Genomic DNA, 18,370 nt, shown 5'->3' with positions numbered 1-18,370 from the left:
GCACTGCCGTCGGGAGGGCGCTATGGTTTGCTAGGTGGGGGGGCTGGTGAGGACACCACACTTCTGGGGATCCTCGACAGCTTCCTGGAGACTGGAGCCACTGAGGGACTCAGGGAGTTCACAGGGGAGACCCAAGAAGAGCTGGCTAAGCGAGGGGGAGAGGACAAACCCTGGGGTCGCCGGCGTGTGTGAGATGGAAGGAGAGGTGGCGGGGGGACCAGGGGCGTGGGGGAGACCGGGGTAGGCCCTGAGAGTGAGGGAGCGCCCAGGAATCCTGCTGGTCGGCGAGGCCTTGGTGCGGAGCCCCCAAGTGCTCACTGGGGTGGGTTTGGGACCTGGCGGTCCCGGGCGCCCGGGTGGGGGGTGGGGGAAGGCAGCCGGCGCCGGAGGGTGGGGCCGGGAGGGAGGAGGAGGGGCAGCGGGGGAGGGGCGGGGGCGGGCGGCCTGCCCGGGGGAGTCGCACTCGGCCGCCGGCGCAGCGAGCGGAGACGGGCCGGGCCGAGGCGACCTGACCCGGACGAGCGGCGCGCGCGGGGCCCAGGCGGGGGGCGGGAGGAAGCGCCGGGCAGCGCCGGTCGCCGGGGCCCAGGAGAAGCGGAGCAGAGAGGAGCGGGGACACGGGCGGGGCCGCCGTAGCTCCGGATGGGACCAGCGCCCGGGCCCGTTAGTCCAAGCAGGAGCTTCGGAAGAAGCCTTCACAGGGAGATTTACCCCTGCCTTCCCCTGCCCTCCGGCCCAGGCCTCGCTTCGCTCCCCGCCTGCCCATGATCCCAGTCCGTCCTTCCGCGGCGCGGGCACCCTCCCACCTTACCCCCTTGGTCCTATGTGTCGCAGCGCCCTCCTGCTTTCCCGGCCCTTTCAGCTGTGAGGTTCCCCCAGGCCGTTTCTTTGTACCACCCGCCCCCCACCCCCACCCCATCCCAGTCCCAGATCCCCTTTTCCTTCTCAGCTTTGGATTCATCAGGCTACTTCACCTCTCACTGTCCCCATCCCGGCCGCAGGACTCCTCGGTGCCTCCCTCCCCCTGCCACCCTGCTCTCAGCCCCCAGTCCTTGCCTTAGGCTGGTAGCCCACTCCTTGCCCGCCCCCCACCTTCCTCCCATTTCCCTGTCCTCTCCCTGGCCCCCAGCACCTTCTGCATCCCAGCCTACCTAGCCTACTCCTCCTTCTCTTCCTGGCCTTCTTCCCCAGGCTCCAGGCTGGGGGGTGTTCGTGTCTCCCCTGTAGGCCAGAGCAGCCCCAAGTTCTGGGGGCGGTGGGGCTGCTGCTTTATCCCCATGGCGCTGCCATCACTCCTGCTGTTGGTGGCAGCCCTGGCAGGTGGGGTGCGTCCTCCCGGGGCGCGGAACCTGACGCTGGCGGTGGTGCTGCCAGAACACAACCTGAGCTATGCCTGGGCCTGGCCACGGGTGGGACCCGCTGTGGCACTAGCTGTGGAGGCGCTGGGCCGGGCACTGCCCGTGGACCTGCGGTTTGTCAGCTCCGAACTGGAAGGCGCCTGTTCTGAGTACCTGGCACCACTGAGCGCTGTGGACCTCAAGCTGTACCATGACCCCGACCTGCTGTTAGGCCCCGGTTGCGTGTACCCTGCTGCCTCTGTGGCCCGCTTTGCCTCCCATTGGCGCCTTCCCCTGCTGACTGCGGGTGCTGTGGCCTCTGGTTTTTCGGCTAAGAATGACCATTATCGTACCCTGGTTCGCACTGGCCCCTCTGCTCCCAAGCTGGGTGAGTTTGTGGTGACACTACACGGGCACTTCAATTGGACTGCCCGTGCTGCCTTGCTGTACCTGGATGCTCGCACAGATGACCGGCCTCACTACTTCACCATCGAGGGCGTCTTTGAGGCCCTGCAGGGCAGCAACCTCAGTGTGCAGCACCAGGTGTATGCCCGAGAGCCAGGGGGCCCTGAGCAGGCCACCCACTTCATCCGGGCCAACGGGCGCAGTGAGTGTGGCCCGGGCTATTTTAGGGTCAGGGGAGGAGGGTTGCTGTGTCCCTAAAGCTCAGCACTGGGGAACTGTAGATGGAGATAGGCATTGAGCAGCTGTATGTGGTGGTTGGGATCAAGAAGCACACGTGGACAGAGCACCTGTGAGAGGGCCAAGGCTTCATGATGGGAGCTTGTGGACACCCTAGGCAGATGCAAACAAGGCAAAAGAGAGCATGAGGGGTGAAGCTTGTATCAAGGTGGAATGTGAAAATGAGGGGATATTGAGTTTCAGGAGCAATGTATGCGCCCTAGAGTAGTGAATGTGATTGATGGCCACTCTGAAATGTGCCCTGTCTGTGATGAGAGCTACCACCCAGACTGGGTGCCAAGACCCCTTGGTGGTGTAAAAATAGTGAGGGCTCCATGAACGGGCTCAAGGCTCAGCAGATTTGGGAAAGACAGGTAAAGCTCATGCTGAGAAATCTGTGCTGTCGGTGCCTTTGAGCCCAGGGAAGGGCAGGGAAGAGTCAGGGAGTGAGGCAGGTTGGGTGGGGAGCAGCAAGGGAAGCTCTGGGAAAGGGAGGGGCTTGAGAGTGACAGCTCCTCTGGGGTCTGGACAGGCTCTGACTTCTGCCAGATGGTCCATATGGTCCCAGGGTACTTATGGTGGACTCCAAGGGGTGCGGGCTGTGGAGCATCTGCTTTGGGGTTGATAGGTTAGGGCACTCTCTTTCTTGCTGAAGAGGGACATCCTAGTGATTCAGAGAGGGGGCTGTGTGGGGGACCTGGATACCTTCTCAGGGTGCTCCTCTGTCATGTACCTGCTCCCAGTTGTGTATATCTGCGGCCCTCTGGAGATGCTGCATGAGATCCTGCTTCAGGCCCAGAGGGAGAATCTGACCAATGGGGATTATGTCTTCTTTTACCTGGATGTCTTTGGGGAGAGTCTCCGTGCAGGCCCCACACGTGCTACAGGCCGGCCCTGGCAGGACAATCGCACCCGGGAACAGGCCCAGGCCCTCAGAGAGGCCTTTCAGGTATCATTTGAGCCAAATCTGAAGGAGGAGGGGGAAGAGGTGCTTCGTTGGAAATTCCCTATCTCTCACAAGACCCCGCAGAAACCCTACGAACCAGGGAGGAATTGTGAGCCGCAGGAGTAAAATGAACAGAAGCGTTCTGAGTCTAGTGTCACCCTTTCTTACTTCTCTACTTTTGTGACTCTTAGTGTGCTTGCTGCCAAGACTGACTTTGGCTGCCTCCAAAATCCTAAAACACTGACTTTCCTAAGTGCCAGTAGTAGGCTATATTGTGGGGGAGAAAAGTTCAGGAAAAGATTTGATCCTACCCTTGGGTGGGCTTCCACTCTTTATGGAGAGGTGAGGCATCGTTCTGGTACAGTTAGACAAAGTTTGAGAAAGGATATGATTATGTGTCCTGGAACAGACACTAAGAACTTTAGTGGCTCAGAGGAGGAAGAGTCAATGTGGGCTGTGTTTAGGGAAGGCTTTTATACAGGAAGTGAGACCCTATTGTGACTTTAATGATAGATGTCATATTCATAGTTAGAGTGGGAGAGGAGATCCAGGCATCCTGAGCAAAGAGAAAAAGATAGGAATAGGCGTGTTTGAGAGACCAAGAAGATACTGACCTGACAAGAATGAGGGGTTCACTTAAAGGAGATACAGGAAATAAAGTTGCAAAGCTATAATCAGATTAAGGAGAGCTCTAAGTCTTAATGCACTAGGACTTGAATTTGGGGTCCTTGACTTTTTTTTTTTTTTTTTTTTTTGGTGGAGATAAATATACAGTAGTGACAGAATTCAGGATTAGAAGAGAGGGAGACCTGGGGCAGTGAGACCAACTGTAACAGGTTAGAAGGGGGTGAGGTGATATGCTTGAACTAGTGTGATGATAGCAGGAATGGAAAGAAACACATTTCAGATTTCAGAAAATTTGTGGGGAATGTTGGCATGACTCTGTTCATTTCACTCCTGCTCAAAACTTTCAGTGACTTGCGTTTTAGAGAATAAAATCCCGACTCCTTACTGTGACATTTAAGACCTTCTACAGTCTGTTCTCAAACCACTTTTTCAGTTTTACCTCCTGGTACCCTCATGCTGAGAACTGCAGCCCACCAGGCCTCTCTGAGTTCCCCCAACCCCAGAGCCTTCCTGCCCCTATGCCTTTATGTTCTTTTTCCTTTTGTCTGGAATGCTCTTCCTTCCCTCATATAAGTGTTTCCCATGTATTTATCCATATCCCTCCTTTTTACCAAGAAGGATTGGAGGTGGCTTATGGGATAACCATAAGGTCCTTTAAACTCTGGGATTATTTGGTTCTAAGTAGCTGTGTATAAGGGCTGGACCTGGGTGGCCATTCTTCTCCAGTGAGTAAGGTTTTATGTGGCTGTGATTATATATTTGGTTGCGACTGACGAGTGTGTGTCTGACTGTGAATGACATAGCTGTTTACATGCCTAAGAATGAGTCTGTGACTGTCACACTTGAATATGGGCAGTGGCAGGACAGGTTTTGTTTATGCTATAATGTTTTCCTAAAACAATCTTCTCACATTTGTCTGGGTAATGCTTCCATATTCTTTAAGACTCATACCAGTTATTTTCCCTTCTAGGAAATGATCCCAGAATCCCTAAGTGGGACTGAATTTCCTACTCTTTTGCTTAACTCCATCTATGATAGAACTACCCATATTATTCAGTCAGTATTTGATTTATTTGAAGGCTGACTCATTTCATTAGTATTTACTGAGCACCTATCATGTCCAGTCACTGTGCTAGGTACTGGTATACAAGGGAGAGCATAACAGATTTAGTTCCTGCTTTTTTGGAGTTTACATTTGGTAGGATGGGCAGGCAGTAAACAAGTAAGCAAATAAATACAAATGTAGAAACATATTATGATGTGTTACTAAAACATAAAGAGGAAAGGAATAGAGTGCTATGAAGAGAAGAACGAGGGGATTATACCTCAGCTGGTGTGGACTTCAGAAGATCTGTGGCCCTCTCAGATGGGAGCTCTCCATAATCTTCCTGGTGATATCCTTTTTCTTTTTGAGTCAACACCGTTGCCCAGGTTGGAGTTCAGTGGTATGATCACAGCTGCTCACTGCAGTCTTGACCTTCCAGCCTGAAGCAATCCTCCCACCTCAGCCTCCCGAGTTGTTGGGACTACAGGCATATGCCACCACACCCATCTAATTTTTTATTTTTTGTGGAGATGGGGTCTTGTCATATTGCCCAGGCTGGTCTCAAATTGCTGGGCTCAAATGATCTTCTTGCCTTGGCCTCTCAAAGTGCTGGGATTACAGGCATGAGCCACTGCGCCTTGCTGGCTGTATTCTATTTGTGGAAGAAAAGCCTCGCTTTCTTCTGTGAGAATTATTGGCCAGCCAAGGGTCCCCAGCATTAAGGGTAGGGAGAGGAGGGATCTAGTCATCCAATAATCAGTTATATCAATTAACTCTCAGTTCTCCCCCTCACTGTGGGCATTATTCAGACAGAAATAAAGAGGGAGCCTTTGCTGCAACACAAGCGAAGGGAACTAGGCAGCCAGGAATATGCTGACGGGAAGGTCAAGGCTTTGGGTAGGTGGGGCTGAGGGGTGATGAGGTGCCCCGCCTCTCCCCCCCACCTTCCAGTGTGGAAGCAGGGGAGGGGCTGAAGGAAGTCGGGCAGTTAGCTCCAGCCAAGCAAGGATGAAAGAGCACAGAGCCCTTCTCCCAGAGACACTGGCCCTCTGAGGTCCCAGACCAGGCCAGCCTAGAAAAGGTGGCAATAGAGGAAAGGAGGCCTTGACACAGATGCCCACAGCTTTTCCAGGAGGGTATCATGCTCAAGGAAAGGCCCTAGCTCATGCTGTATTGATACTGGCTGCTGGGGAGACAGCTCTGAAATCAAGTATGTTGATACGATTTTTCTGTCCCATTTAGATCTAGCTGCTCCAGGGCAGGGATCATGCTTATCTTCATATTCCATATGTCTAGTATGTAGTAGGTGTTTAACACATATTTGCTGAATTGAATTAGGTGTGTGTTGGGGAGAGGAGGATAGGATGAGGGATTCATCTAGACAGGAGTAGAGCTGGCAAGTAATGTAAACTAGGTGATCAACCAGGATAGGGAAGAAAAGATTGAGTGGAACTAAATAAGCGATGACCAGGCTCTGAGGATCCAGAGGCCCAGGCTGGTCAATGGAGGACTGCAGGGTTAGAAACCCAGGCATAGGTCACAACCTACATGACCAGCATGATATTGGGTTACATGCAGGGAGCACCAGTGGCAAGAATGGAAGAAAGCACTAAACCAAGGGCTTGGAGATCACTCGTCTTGTCAGGCCACTGTTGACCACCCTCCTGCTGTGGCCAGGGCAGGTCTCAGTGGGCGAGTCCGCAGGTAGAGGCAGGTGCCTCCTGATGGTGCACATTTCCTAGGTGTGTTGCTGGCACCCACCCACCACTGCACCCGTTTGTGGTGGCCTTTGCTTGTTTTTTCCACCTGGGGTCCACTGTGAAATGGGACACAATTATCCTAAACAATCTAAACAATCTCAAGCACCTGAGCAAACCCAGAAATTGTTTGAGGTTGGGTTTTTTTGGTTTGTTTTTTCATTTTTGTCTTTTGGTACTACAACTATAACTAGTAACCACAGCAAAAATAGTTCTAGCATAGCAGTTTAGGGGGACCATGGGGTCAAAACTATTTAAAAATAATACTAAGATCTTATCTGCCTGTCATGCTTGTTCTTTTGTGATTGTGTAGTGAAGTTTTTCAGAAGTTACATGGCATGATGATGTCATCACTTGGACAGCTGTAGAAGGTGTACTTGTGTGTTCTTGCATTTTCAAAATTTATCAGTTTTAATTTCTAAGATGGTCAATATTGATAGGTATGGTCCACATAAATAAACTTTATTTGGGGGTCCTTAATAATTTTTAAGAGTGCAAAGTGATTATGAGACCAAAAAGTTTGATAACTGCTAGCCTAGCAAACCAGCCAACCTAGAGAATTGTGTTAAAAATATGTTAAAAACTTTTCATCGGCCTTTATTGAAATATAAATTGTGTTGAACCTGATCTTTTCTCGCTCTTTTCCTTTTTTTTTGATATGGACTCTCGCTGTCGCCCAGGCTGGAGTGCAGTGGCACGATCTTGGCTCACTGCAAGCTCCGCCTCCCGGGTTCACACCATTCTCCTGCCTCAGTCTCCCGAGTAGCTGGAACTACAGGTGCCCGCCACCATGCCCAGCTAATTTTTTGTATTTTTAGTAGAGACGGGGTTTCACCGTGTTAGCCAGGATGATCTCGATCTCCTGACCTCGTGATCTGCCCACCTCGGCCTCCCAAAGTGCTGGGATTACAGGCGTGAGCCACCACACCCTGCCTTTTCCTGACATTTTATATTGCTTGTCAAAAATATTCTACTTCTTTCTTTAATTCTTGGAACAGGTGCTACTGAATGAACTGTTTCAACCCTTTCCTCAGTTCCCTTGTCTTTTTTTTTTTTTTTTTTGAGACGGAGTTTTGCTCTTGTTGCCCAGGCTGGAATGTAATGGCATGATCTCGGCTCACCACAACCTCCGCCCCCCAGGTTCAAGTGATTCTCCTGCCTCAACCTCCCGAGTAACTGGGATTACGGGCATGTGCCACCACGCCCGGCTAATTTTTGTATTTTTAGTAGAGACGGAGTTTCTCCATGTTGGTCAGGCTGGTCTCGAACTCCCGACCTCAGGTGATCCACCCACCTCAGCCCCCTAAAGTGCTGGGATTACAGGCGTGAGCCACTGCGCCCGGCCTCCCTTGTCTTTTTGAAAAAATTTTACCTGAGACTGGGAGAATATTAGAAGTGTGTAATCAGGCAGCCAAATGCTCTAGTAAGAATAATGATATCTTGAGGCAAGCTGCAGTCTAATGTAATGAATGCATATTAGAAATCGACCTTATTATTTCCTATCTGAAATGAATTGATACATAATAGGCCATATGTGATGTGTCTAGTGCAGCGTATCTCTATGGTCCACGTGTACTTTCAATGACAGAATAAACAAAACTGGGAGAAATGACCAGATTTTAAATTATCATTTCACAAAGTCACGCTTCACAAAATATATTGAACTGAAGTCTTTCCTTGAAGTTGTGATGCCAGTTTCCTGTTGGAGCAGAGATTGGTCTCAGTGACTATGTGGCCTGAGGCAGGGCCTGAGGCTGGGAGGTCCAGCAGCTCAGGCAGGAGAAACGTGTGAGACTAATGGGAGCCAAGCAGGCACTTTGGTGAGAGACAGAGATGCTGACTCATGCACCAGTGAGATGTGTGCATGGCTGAGATCACATGTGTCATTTGCTTACCTGTGAAATGTGTGTGGGCATGTGACTGTGACACATCTGTTACTCAGTGAGCAGGACAGTGCTGTTTGTGGTAGGTGGTCCACACGTTAAATGGATGAGCACACAGCTTTTCACAGGTGGAATAACTGTCTCAAAGGATTTCCCTCAGTTGTCATACGGCCTGAAATCTCTCTTAATTCACTGGGCAGAGACACTGTGTTCAAGTGGCCCAAATGACAATGTCAGTATTTTACTGATGACATTAACAGTGATTAACACCTCAGAGAGGAGCTGTTGGTGGGTGTTGTCCTTGGTCATGAGCAGATACCCAGAAAGCATGGGACAGAGGAGCAATGTGAGCTGTGGTGGCCTGGTGGGAACCTGGATGCTGGAAGGGAGCTCTGGAAGATGTTGGGCTGGGCTTTGGGGATGGGGTTGACTATTATTTTCCAGTTTTCACCTCCCCAGAACCAGTCCTATCTTGACACTCCCTCTTCCCAGATGTATGAAACACAACACACACACACACACACACAGAGGTTAGTAACCCTTTCAAAGTCTTCAGACACACCCATGTATATTTTATATTGTGTGTATTTTACCAAGTTTCCCTGTCCTGCATCTTCTCTTCCCCTAATGCCTATCTTGAATCCTGTTCACTCTTCCCCATATGCTGCTGGTACAGACTGTATTGGTGATCACATACCGAGAACCCCCAAATCCTGAGTATCAGGAATTTCAGAATCGTCTGCTGATAAGAGCCCGGGAAGACTTTGGTGTGGAGCTGGGCCCTTCCCTGGTAAGTAGATCTCTCCCTTCCTGAGAATCAGGCCAGGCTTTGGGGAAGGGCTTCTCTCCCAAACTCAGCATCAAGTCTTGGCTGTGGAGCAAGCCCAACTTTGGGGAGTACCCACCTCCATCCAGGATTTTTCCTTTTGCTCTAGGGAGTAGTTAGGAAGGGATGGCACTTTAGGAACGAGAGGAGGGAGAAAGCAAACCAGTAGAGAGACTAGGTAGAAGGGAGACCCCAGAGAGTGGGGAAGGGGCCTTGCAGGACATTTGGAGAGTACTGCTGAAGTTGCCACCCCCAGATGAACCTCATCGCTGGCTGCTTCTATGATGGGATCCTGCTATATGCTGAAGTCCTGAATGAGACAATACAGGAAGGAGGCACCCGGGAGGATGGACTTCGAATTGTGGAGAAGATGCAGGGACGAAGATACCATGGTAATGAAGAGGGGTCGATGGGGGTCTGAGGGCTGATGTCAGGAATAGAGTGGGCTGAAGAAGAAACAGATGTCAGGGTCACCACAGCTTTAGTGGGGGTTAGTGAATGTGGCAGAGGTGCCCACACCTCAAGATCAGGGAGGGGCAGACTCTGAGGGAGCCGTAGGCATGGGTGAGTGGGAGAGGAGCCCAGGGTAGAACTCACAGTAAGGACACTCTTTTCTATCTTAGGTGTAACTGGACTGGTTGTCATGGACAAGAACAATGACCGGGAGACTGACTTTGTCCTGTGGGCCATGGGAGACCTGGATTCTGGGGACTTTCAGGTGATGGGGGAGGAGGCAGGGAAGAGACTGTGGCCTTGCAAAATCCAGCTTTCAAGGGTTCAGTGGGGGCAGAACCAAAAGTACTAGAGGAGGGACTTGTTTTATCTGCTGGTGCTGCATCCTGGCTGGGTGGTAGGCTGGGGAGAAAAGCAGCAAAACACCTGGGGTCTGGGGAGGAGGCTGGTGGGAGTAGGCCTGTGGGCCCAGCTTTTTGCTTCCTTACAGCCTGCAGCCCACTACTCGGGAGCTGAGAAGCAGATTTGGTGGACGGGACGGCCTATTCCCTGGCTGAAGGGGGCTCCTCCCTCGGACAATCCCCCCTGTGCCTTTGACTTGGACGACCCATCCTGTGATAAAAGTGGGTGTGTGCAGGGACTGGGAGCAGCCTTCCTCCCTTTGCTTTCCATTCGTGGTCTCCACCCTTACTGACCCTCCACTCTTAACTGTGCTTCTGCCTTTACGTCTGCATCCCTCCCTCATTTCTTCCTACTCCCAAGGAATCTGTCTATGCACCTATGCACCCCATTCTCCATTCTGCCAAGTCCACACACAGTCTTCCTCAGGGTCTCTATCTCCCCTTCAGCTCCACTTTCAACTCTGGCAATTGTGGCTCTGGGCACAGGAATCACCTTCATCATGTTTGGTGTTTCCAGCTTCCTAATTTTCCGGTGAGTTCTGTGTTTCCCGCTGACCTACTCCCTACCCCCACTGCCACACAGCCTCTGGCTGAAGCCAGGTGGTCCCTATAATGTGGGATAGGGTAGCAGGTTTCTTAATTTGCTGGTTGTTTCTTAGATCCAACAGTGTCTTCCTCTCTAGCCTTTCTCTTTAGTTGTCTTTTAGCCTAGGTGTTTGTTCTACTTTTGGTTCTAGACTGGATATACTAACTAGTGTTTTTCAGTGGGGTTAAGATCAAAGGTGAATTTTCCATTGGTCTTCTTTTAGGAAAGAACTTTCACCCCCAATCTCTGTGTTTGTTAGTGAGCATAGGGCATGTGCCAATATGCCGAGAATGCAGCCTTATCTTCCAGCCCTGTCTCTTAAGTGTAACAGTTGCAGCTTCAGGAGCTGCAGGGAAGCCCCTGCAACCCTGCTGTTGGCTTGGGGGTGGCAGGATTTGGCTTGCTGGTCAACTGAGGTGTGCAGTCCTTACAGAAAGCTGATGCTGGAGAAGGAGCTGGCGAGCATGTTGTGGCGCATTCGCTGGGAAGAACTGCAGTTTGGCAACTCAGAGCGTTATCACAAAGGTGCAGGCAGTCGCCTCACACTGTCGCTGGTGAGCCCTTGTCTCAGCTGTCCCTCTGCCTCCCTCTGAGTTCCTGTCCCTTCTTACCCTGGATCTCTCCCAGCACATTGGCTTGTAATGATAGCCCCTGCACTACCACCATCATCTAATGTTCCTTTCATCCTTCCGCCTCCATGTTGCCCTTGGCCCCAGCGGGGATCCAGTTACGGCTCGCTCATGACAGCCCATGGGAAATACCAGATCTTTGCCAACACCGGTCACTTCAAGGTGAACAGTCATCTGCTTGTTCTGGTCCCCACCATTTCATCTTGTCTCATCCCCATCTGCCACCTCTGCCCCTGCACCTCTGCCCCTCATACCCCCCTCTCTGTGCCCAGCTGAGCTCCTGGATGCTTCCACTGCTCTCTAGCATTTCCTTGCACCCAGAACTTCTGATATTCATTTTCCTTTCCCCTTTCACTCCCACCATCAGGGAAATGTTGTCGCCATCAAACACGTGAATAAGAAGCGCATTGAGCTGACCCGGCAGGTTCTGTTCGAACTCAAACATGTATGTAACGGAGGATGGGTTGAGGGTGAGGGGTAAACAGGGATGGGGAAGAGGAGTGGGGAGCAGCCTTTACTATTACAAAATAGTAAAATTGGCTAGACGGGCAAGGGGTTGATTTATAAATGATTTTAAAATTGTAGATACAACTAAGAAAAAGGTCCTCGTATGTAGTGGTAAGTTTCTGTATCTAATTTTTAACTCTTCCAATTTTCTTATCCTTACCATTGTTTTTTTTTCTGCCAGATGAGAGATGTTCAGTTCAACCACCTCACTCGCTTCATTGGAGCCTGCATAGACCCTCCCAACATTTGCATTGTTACTGAATATTGTCCTCGTGGGAGTTTACAGGTGAGAGATAGGTGTAGGAGATTATGGCAGGGGTGGGGAGGATAGACCCAAAGTTATACTGACTCTATGTCAGGTGACAGCTAGTGGGACCAGGACAGACAATCTATTCCATGTCACTTACCAGGATATTCTAGAAAATGACAGCATCAACTTGGACTGGATGTTTCGTTATTCACTCATTAATGACCTTGTTAAGGTGAGTCTTCCCCACTCCTTAAAAGTTCATCCACTTTAAATCACTTCCACTGTTCTTTGATTGTGGTTTTTCTCCTTCTAGTCCTCTGAAAGTCCTGTTCTCTCATCTCCCCTTATTCCCATGGGCGGGGCGGGGGGGGTAATAATGGGTAAACAAGGAGTCTGGGACTCATAACTGGGAGAGTGAGTTTTACCTGCCACAAGGAGTCCTGTGCCTGTAGAGAGTTTCTTTCTGTCTTAAATATCTCAGGTCTCTTTCCATCATCTCTTTTACCTCCAAAAGCTCATAAAATGAGTGGGGTCTCTGAACATATTTATCTCCTATATTTCCTCTCATTATTTTACTCTCTGACCAATATTTGGCATGTCTGCCCTTTTGTTCAGAAAACTGAAATTTAAAAAAGGAACTTTTACTAGTAGAACTAAGAGAAACCAAGGAAGATTGTACTAAAAACCTTTGGTACTCTTCTGTTATACTAGGTTTCAGCTATGTTCAAATGACTCAGAGGCTCATGGATTTGTGGAACATAAAATAGAATCTTGCAGGAGTTGGACAGGTTTTCTGAAATAAGTCTCATAGCCAGTGAGCATCCCAGTGGATCACCCCATGCTGTATTTGAAGCTAGCTTTGGTTTTCTCCTAAATTCTCATGAAATTATTTAAAAAGTATTTTTTGTGTGTGTGAAAATTTGCTATCAAGTGAGAGATAAAATATTAGTAAAGCCAATGTCATGCTCAACTAGAGGTGTGATGATAAATATAAGAAAAACATGACTCTTGAGAAAATAGTGATTTGGTGGAAAAGTGATTTGCAACAAAGCCAGAAGCCTAATTCTGTGATTTTTGAAGGCATCCTTTGCACAGTTTCCACACAAGTAAATTCACAACTTCAGAGATTCCCAAAAGTTTTGTTGATACCAAAAGAAATAAAAAGGAAGAGTTCATAGAGATTAGAGATTAGACATTAGAGTTATGAATTAAGTCCAGAGCTAAACATTTAGACAGAAATGTTTTTCATTAGCATATTGAACCTTGTATCCTCTTTCTGTCTCACCTGAACTGACTTGGGTGGCTCCTAGGGTTTCATTTTTGGGGAGCATCATTAAGACTTTTTTTTCTTTTTCTTTTTTTCTGAGACTGGGTCTTATTCTGTTACCCAGGCTAGAGTGTAGTGGCTAGATCACTGCTCACTGCAGCCTCGACCTCCTGGGCTCAAGTGATTCTCCCACCTTAGCCTCCTGAGTAGCTGGAACCACAGCGTGTGCTGCCGTGCCCAGCTCAGTTTTGTATTTTTGGTAGAGATGGGGTTTTGCCATGTTGCCCAGGCTCATCTTGAACTGCTGGGCTCAAGTAATCTGCCAGCCTTGGCCTCCCAAAGTGCTGGGATTACAGGCATGAGCCACTGAGCCCGGCCTTTAAGGCCGTCTTTCAGCTCTTCGGAGGCAAATGTTCTTCCCTCTCTGGACCCACGGAGCCAGCAGTTTTAGGCTTCTGCACTGGCTTAGCAGATTTTGTCCATTTTCCGGGTTTTTCTGTTTTATGATGTTCTGCACTTTCTCTCTGATCCAGCATTCCCTCTAGTAGATCTTATTCCTCCTCTACCCGGACTTGCCCACCTACACATGGTTATGCATTAGAGTTTACAACTGGTCTTCCTTGGTGTATCCAGCTACTCTTGATACCTGGGTCTCAAGTCATGTCTTTCTAATTAGTAGCCAGGTATCTGAGGCCACCATGGGTGTCATATCATTTTGGTCTTTACCCAAGTTCTGTTTTCTTCACTAATCAGAAGATTGACTGCCCTTTCCAGGGTAGTCGTTGGTAGCTCCACTTATTCATCTTTTTAAGCATTCTCCCTGTCCCTGGTGGCTGGGTGCCTGTGTCCTGCTTATGATACCAGGAAGAGATGACTCTTCTGTTCTTCCTGCTTCCTTGAGTGGAAGCTGCAAAGGATGCCTTCCAAAATCAGCTTATTATTTTTGTGGACCTAAGATCTGTAGACAGCTAGCCAGCGCCCATCTCATGGAGAGAGGGTATTCTAAGCCAGATATGATCCAGTCCCATGACTTGATCTGTACCCTGCAGGGCATGGCCTTTCTCCACAACAGCATTATTTCATCGCATGGGAGTCTCAAGTCCTCCAACTGTGTGGTGGATAGTCGTTTTGTGCTCAAAATCACAGACTATGGCCTGGCCAGCTTCCGATCAACTGCTGAACCTGATGACAGCCATGCCCTCTATGCCAGTGAGGCCCACCCCCACAACCCACTTTATATATTGCTGCTCTTTCCACCTAGGGATGGTGGGAGAGGGAGGTGGAGTGACAGTAATATAGGGATGAGCCCAGGTGGGCTTGGGGGTACCTCATTTTGGGGGACCTGGCCAGCCTGTTTCCTCTTTTCAGAGAAGCTGTGGACTGCCCCAGAACTGCTCAGTGGGAACCCCTTGCCAACCACAGGCATGCAGAAGGCTGATGTCTATAGCTTTGGGATCATCCTTCAGGAGATAGCACTTCGCAGTGGTCCTTTCTACTTGGAGGGCCTGGACCTCAGCCCCAAAGGTAAGAGTCAATCCACTACCCACAGCCTCTTCTTCCTGGGGGAACTCAGTTCCTCATCCAAACCTTTGATCACCCTCAGAGATTGTCCAGAAGGTACGAAATGGTCAGCGGCCATATTTCCGACCAAGCATTGACCGGACCCAACTGAATGAAGAGCTAATTTTGCTGATGGAGCGATGTTGGGCTCAGGACCCAGCTGAGCGGCCAGACTTTGGACAGATTAAGGGCTTCATTCGACGCTTTAACAAGTGAGAGGGCATTATGGGGCAGGGGCTTCCCAGGGATAGAAGCCTCATTAGTCCTAGTGCATGAAGTGGGGCAGGTGGGACCCTGAGGGTGGGTTGGATAGGAAGTCCTGGGAGTCTTCAGAATCTTAGAGCAAGTGCCATATCCTGGCCTCCCCACAGGGAGGGTGGCACCAGCATATTGGACAATCTCCTGCTGCGCATGGAACAGTATGCCAATAACCTGGAGAAGCTGGTGGAGGAACGCACACAGGCCTATCTGGAGGAAAAACGCAAGGCTGAGGCTCTGCTCTACCAAATTCTACCCCAGTGAGACTTTGTCCCCCTTCCTGAATTTTCCTTTGGGATTCTGCTCTGTGGGGCTCTGCCTCATCAGGCACCTGAGAACTCGCCTCCCAACCCTCAGAATGCTGCTGGCCACAGGGAGTCCCCCTGGATATAGATTTGTTGCTGTCATTCTGTCTTTGCATCAGCTGTGCTGCCTTCTTGCATCAGCTGTGCTGCTTCCCATCCCTTCTTACAACACTGCTCTACCATGCCCTTGCTTCAGCAAGTGTATGTAAAACAGTCCCAACTTGAGACAGCTCCCATGCACAAGGATCCCCTCAAAAGCCCCCGCCACTTGTGCGCCTTACCTTGCGTTAGACTGTAATGTCTTCCCAGCCACTTTCCTCCCTCCCACTTGCAAAGCCCAGCTTTCTTGTTTCAGCTCATATCTGCTGCAGCCACATGCACCTTCCCTCTCTCTTCTGCTCCTACTCTCTTGGAGTTTGGCTCACACAGCACCCTTGCTTCCTAGTTCAGTGGCAGAGCAGTTAAAACGGGGAGAGACTGTACAGGCTGAGGCCTTTGACAGTGTTACCATCTACTTCAGTGACATTGTTGGCTTCACAGCATTGTCAGCAGAGAGCACCCCCATGCAGGTGAGAGCCATGGGTGAGAGGTGGCGGGTGGGGTTGGGTGGGTAGGGACCTGGGGAAGCCTCACTGATAACAGGGAAGAAGAGTTTGTTCTAGAGTTCCCACATCTTGTGATGGCTCGTGGGTTAAGAATTCTTAGAAAGTTGGGTACAAGTTTCAGGGCCTCTGCTTTTCTATCCCTTTTAGGTAGTGACACTTCTTAATGACCTGTATACCTGCTTTGATGCCATAATTGACAACTTTGATGTCTACAAGGTGAGAGCTGGGGTGGCTCTTCAATAGAAGACTCTTTAATAGAGACCCCCTTTGAAAGCCAGTCTCCCTGAACCCCACACACCTTACCCACCCCATGATCAGTTTTCCCTCCAGGGGCCCCAGCATCCTGGTGCTGGAGTGTACTTTGTAAACAGATGTAGCTCCAGCACTGTCATTGTACACTCCAGTCAAATTTCTTGTGAATTCTTTGGCTTCCCTAATCAGAACCATCATGAGATTTAGCTTCTATCTCCCTGGAGTATAAATACAGCCTATCCAACATTTCTCTCCAGTCTTCTCCAGACATGGAAGAATCATATAGGATGTGGGTTGAGACTGATTTAGTGGGGTGAGGGAAAATATATTTTAAAAAGTAAAACTTTTTGTTGAAGTCATTGAGTTGGATTTATTGTCCTTGGGAGTAAAAATCATCTGAATTTGAATATTGGCTTGTTACTAACTGTGTGGCCTTACAGGTAAGTAACAGAATTTCCCTGAGCCTCAGTTGTTTTATCTGTAAGATGGGAACAATAGATTTGTTGTATGGAAAGTGCCTAACATTGTTTGGCATGTGGCAGAACAATGACATTCATTCTCTTACATACTTTTGGTACAATTACCAACATCAAATGCCTGCTTTCCTCCTCTCTGACAGTTTGGGCTGTCTGGTCATTTCACTGGGCCTGCTTTACCTCCTCGCCAGCCTCTGTCCTCTTGAGTTTAGCCTGTTTTCTTGCTTCCCATTTCCTGATGGAAGAGCCTATTTGTCCATGTCCTGCTGCAGACAGGGTGTTCATTCATTCAGCAAATATTTACTGAGTATTCACCAGGGGCTGGGTGGAGAAAGAGGACTTAAAGATTCCCTTGACATCTCGTCTCTCCTAGACTCTCAGGACCATGGCACTTATTTTCTAGTCAATATTCTGGCCTCCAGGATGTCAGGATGATTAATCATGGTGTCCAGCTTGTCTCCCTCTACTCTTTCCCCTTCCCATGGATACAAATAGAGGTGACCTTTTAATCCCCCTCTCAATCAGGTGGAGACGATTGGGGATGCTTACATGGTGGTATCTGGCCTCCCAGGCCGAAATGGTCAACGGCATGCACCAGAAATTGCTCGTATGGCCCTAGCATTACTAGATGCAGTTTCTTCCTTTCGCATCCGCCACCGACCCCATGACCAGCTGAGGCTACGCATAGGGGTCCATACTGGTAAGGCTGACTCTCACTTCAGCCCTAGTCTCCACCTTTCCCAGACTCTCCCAACCTGTTTCTTCTCATAGGGCCAGTCTGTGCTGGGGTTGTTGGCCTGAAGATGCCCCGTTATTGTCTTTTTGGAGACACAGTGAACACTGCTTCTCGAATGGAGTCTAATGGTCAAGGTAAGACACTAGCCCTCAACCCCACTGTTGGCCTCAATTTATCTTGCCATTTTCTTCTTTTCATAGTTCCTCCAATCTCTTAATCTGAGAGACCATAGTTCCTTAGTGTTGCATCCTTGGGCATATTTTGGTTCTAATAGATATGCATTGGGAGGTCTGGGAGCTTCCCTGGAATGGTTGGTCGGGCACGGTGCTATACAGTATCACCAATTCTTTGCCTTTTCTTTGATTCCTCTTTCCACCATCCTCCCTATCCCACCCACCCCAGCGCTGAAGATCCATGTCTCCTCTACCACCAAGGATGCCCTAGATGAGCTAGGATGCTTCCAGCTAGAGCTACGGGGGGATGTGGAAATGAAGGTGATGGCAGGCCATGGGGAGGGAGGCATGGGAAAGAGGGGTGAAAGTGATTATGGGAATCATGGGGAAAGAGAGGGAGACAAAGGGACTAATGCTGAAGCATCTGAATCATGTCCACTCTCCCACTTCCAGGGAAAAGGAAAGATGCGAACATACTGGCTCTTAGGAGAGCGGAAAGGACCTCCTGGACTCCTGTAAACCCCCATTCTTCCCAAGTCAGACAGTCTCCTGCTGCTGGTACCTGGGTGGGCAGTGGCCACCATGTCTGTACACACCAGAAATGGACATTCTCATATGTAATGGAAAACAGCCACAAAAAACCTACCTTATATGGAAGTTGTAGCCCTCTGCAGCTCAGCCCTGTACATATACCTGTCCCACTCTGGCTTGGTCTCCTTCCTCCCTACTTTCTGTAAATATCTGTATCTAAACCAGAATATTTTGGTCAAATATAAAACAATAATAAAAAAGTTCTGATGTCATAGTGTG

General features: G+C 49.6%; 1 protein-coding gene across 1 annotated transcript; it reads left to right on the top strand.

Moving 5' to 3' along the window:
• Positions 1 to 452: 452 nt before the first annotated feature.
• Positions 453 to 18,363, top strand: NPR2 (natriuretic peptide receptor 2). Its single transcript, XM_023203204.3, has 22 exons — positions 453 to 1,944; positions 2,762 to 2,967; positions 8,953 to 9,066; positions 9,359 to 9,494; positions 9,726 to 9,820; positions 10,046 to 10,178; positions 10,404 to 10,488; positions 10,976 to 11,096; positions 11,259 to 11,333; positions 11,539 to 11,616; positions 11,860 to 11,964; positions 12,089 to 12,160; positions 14,245 to 14,404; positions 14,564 to 14,719; positions 14,799 to 14,967; positions 15,127 to 15,273; positions 15,764 to 15,887; positions 16,071 to 16,139; positions 17,177 to 17,351; positions 17,423 to 17,521; positions 17,790 to 17,881; positions 18,014 to 18,363. The coding sequence occupies exons 1-22, from the start codon at positions 1,278 to 1,280 to the stop codon at positions 18,077 to 18,079; spliced, it is 3,144 nt and encodes a 1,047-aa protein (XP_023058972.1). The 5' UTR covers positions 453 to 1,277; the 3' UTR covers positions 18,080 to 18,363.
• The last annotated feature ends 7 nt before the right edge of the window (positions 18,364 to 18,370 follow it).

Source organism: Piliocolobus tephrosceles, chromosome 14, assembly GCF_002776525.5.
Source record: "Piliocolobus tephrosceles isolate RC106 chromosome 14, ASM277652v3, whole genome shotgun sequence".
NCBI lineage: Eukaryota > Metazoa > Chordata > Mammalia > Primates > Cercopithecidae > Piliocolobus > Piliocolobus tephrosceles.
This window is presented reverse-complemented; position numbering and strand designations above follow the sequence as displayed.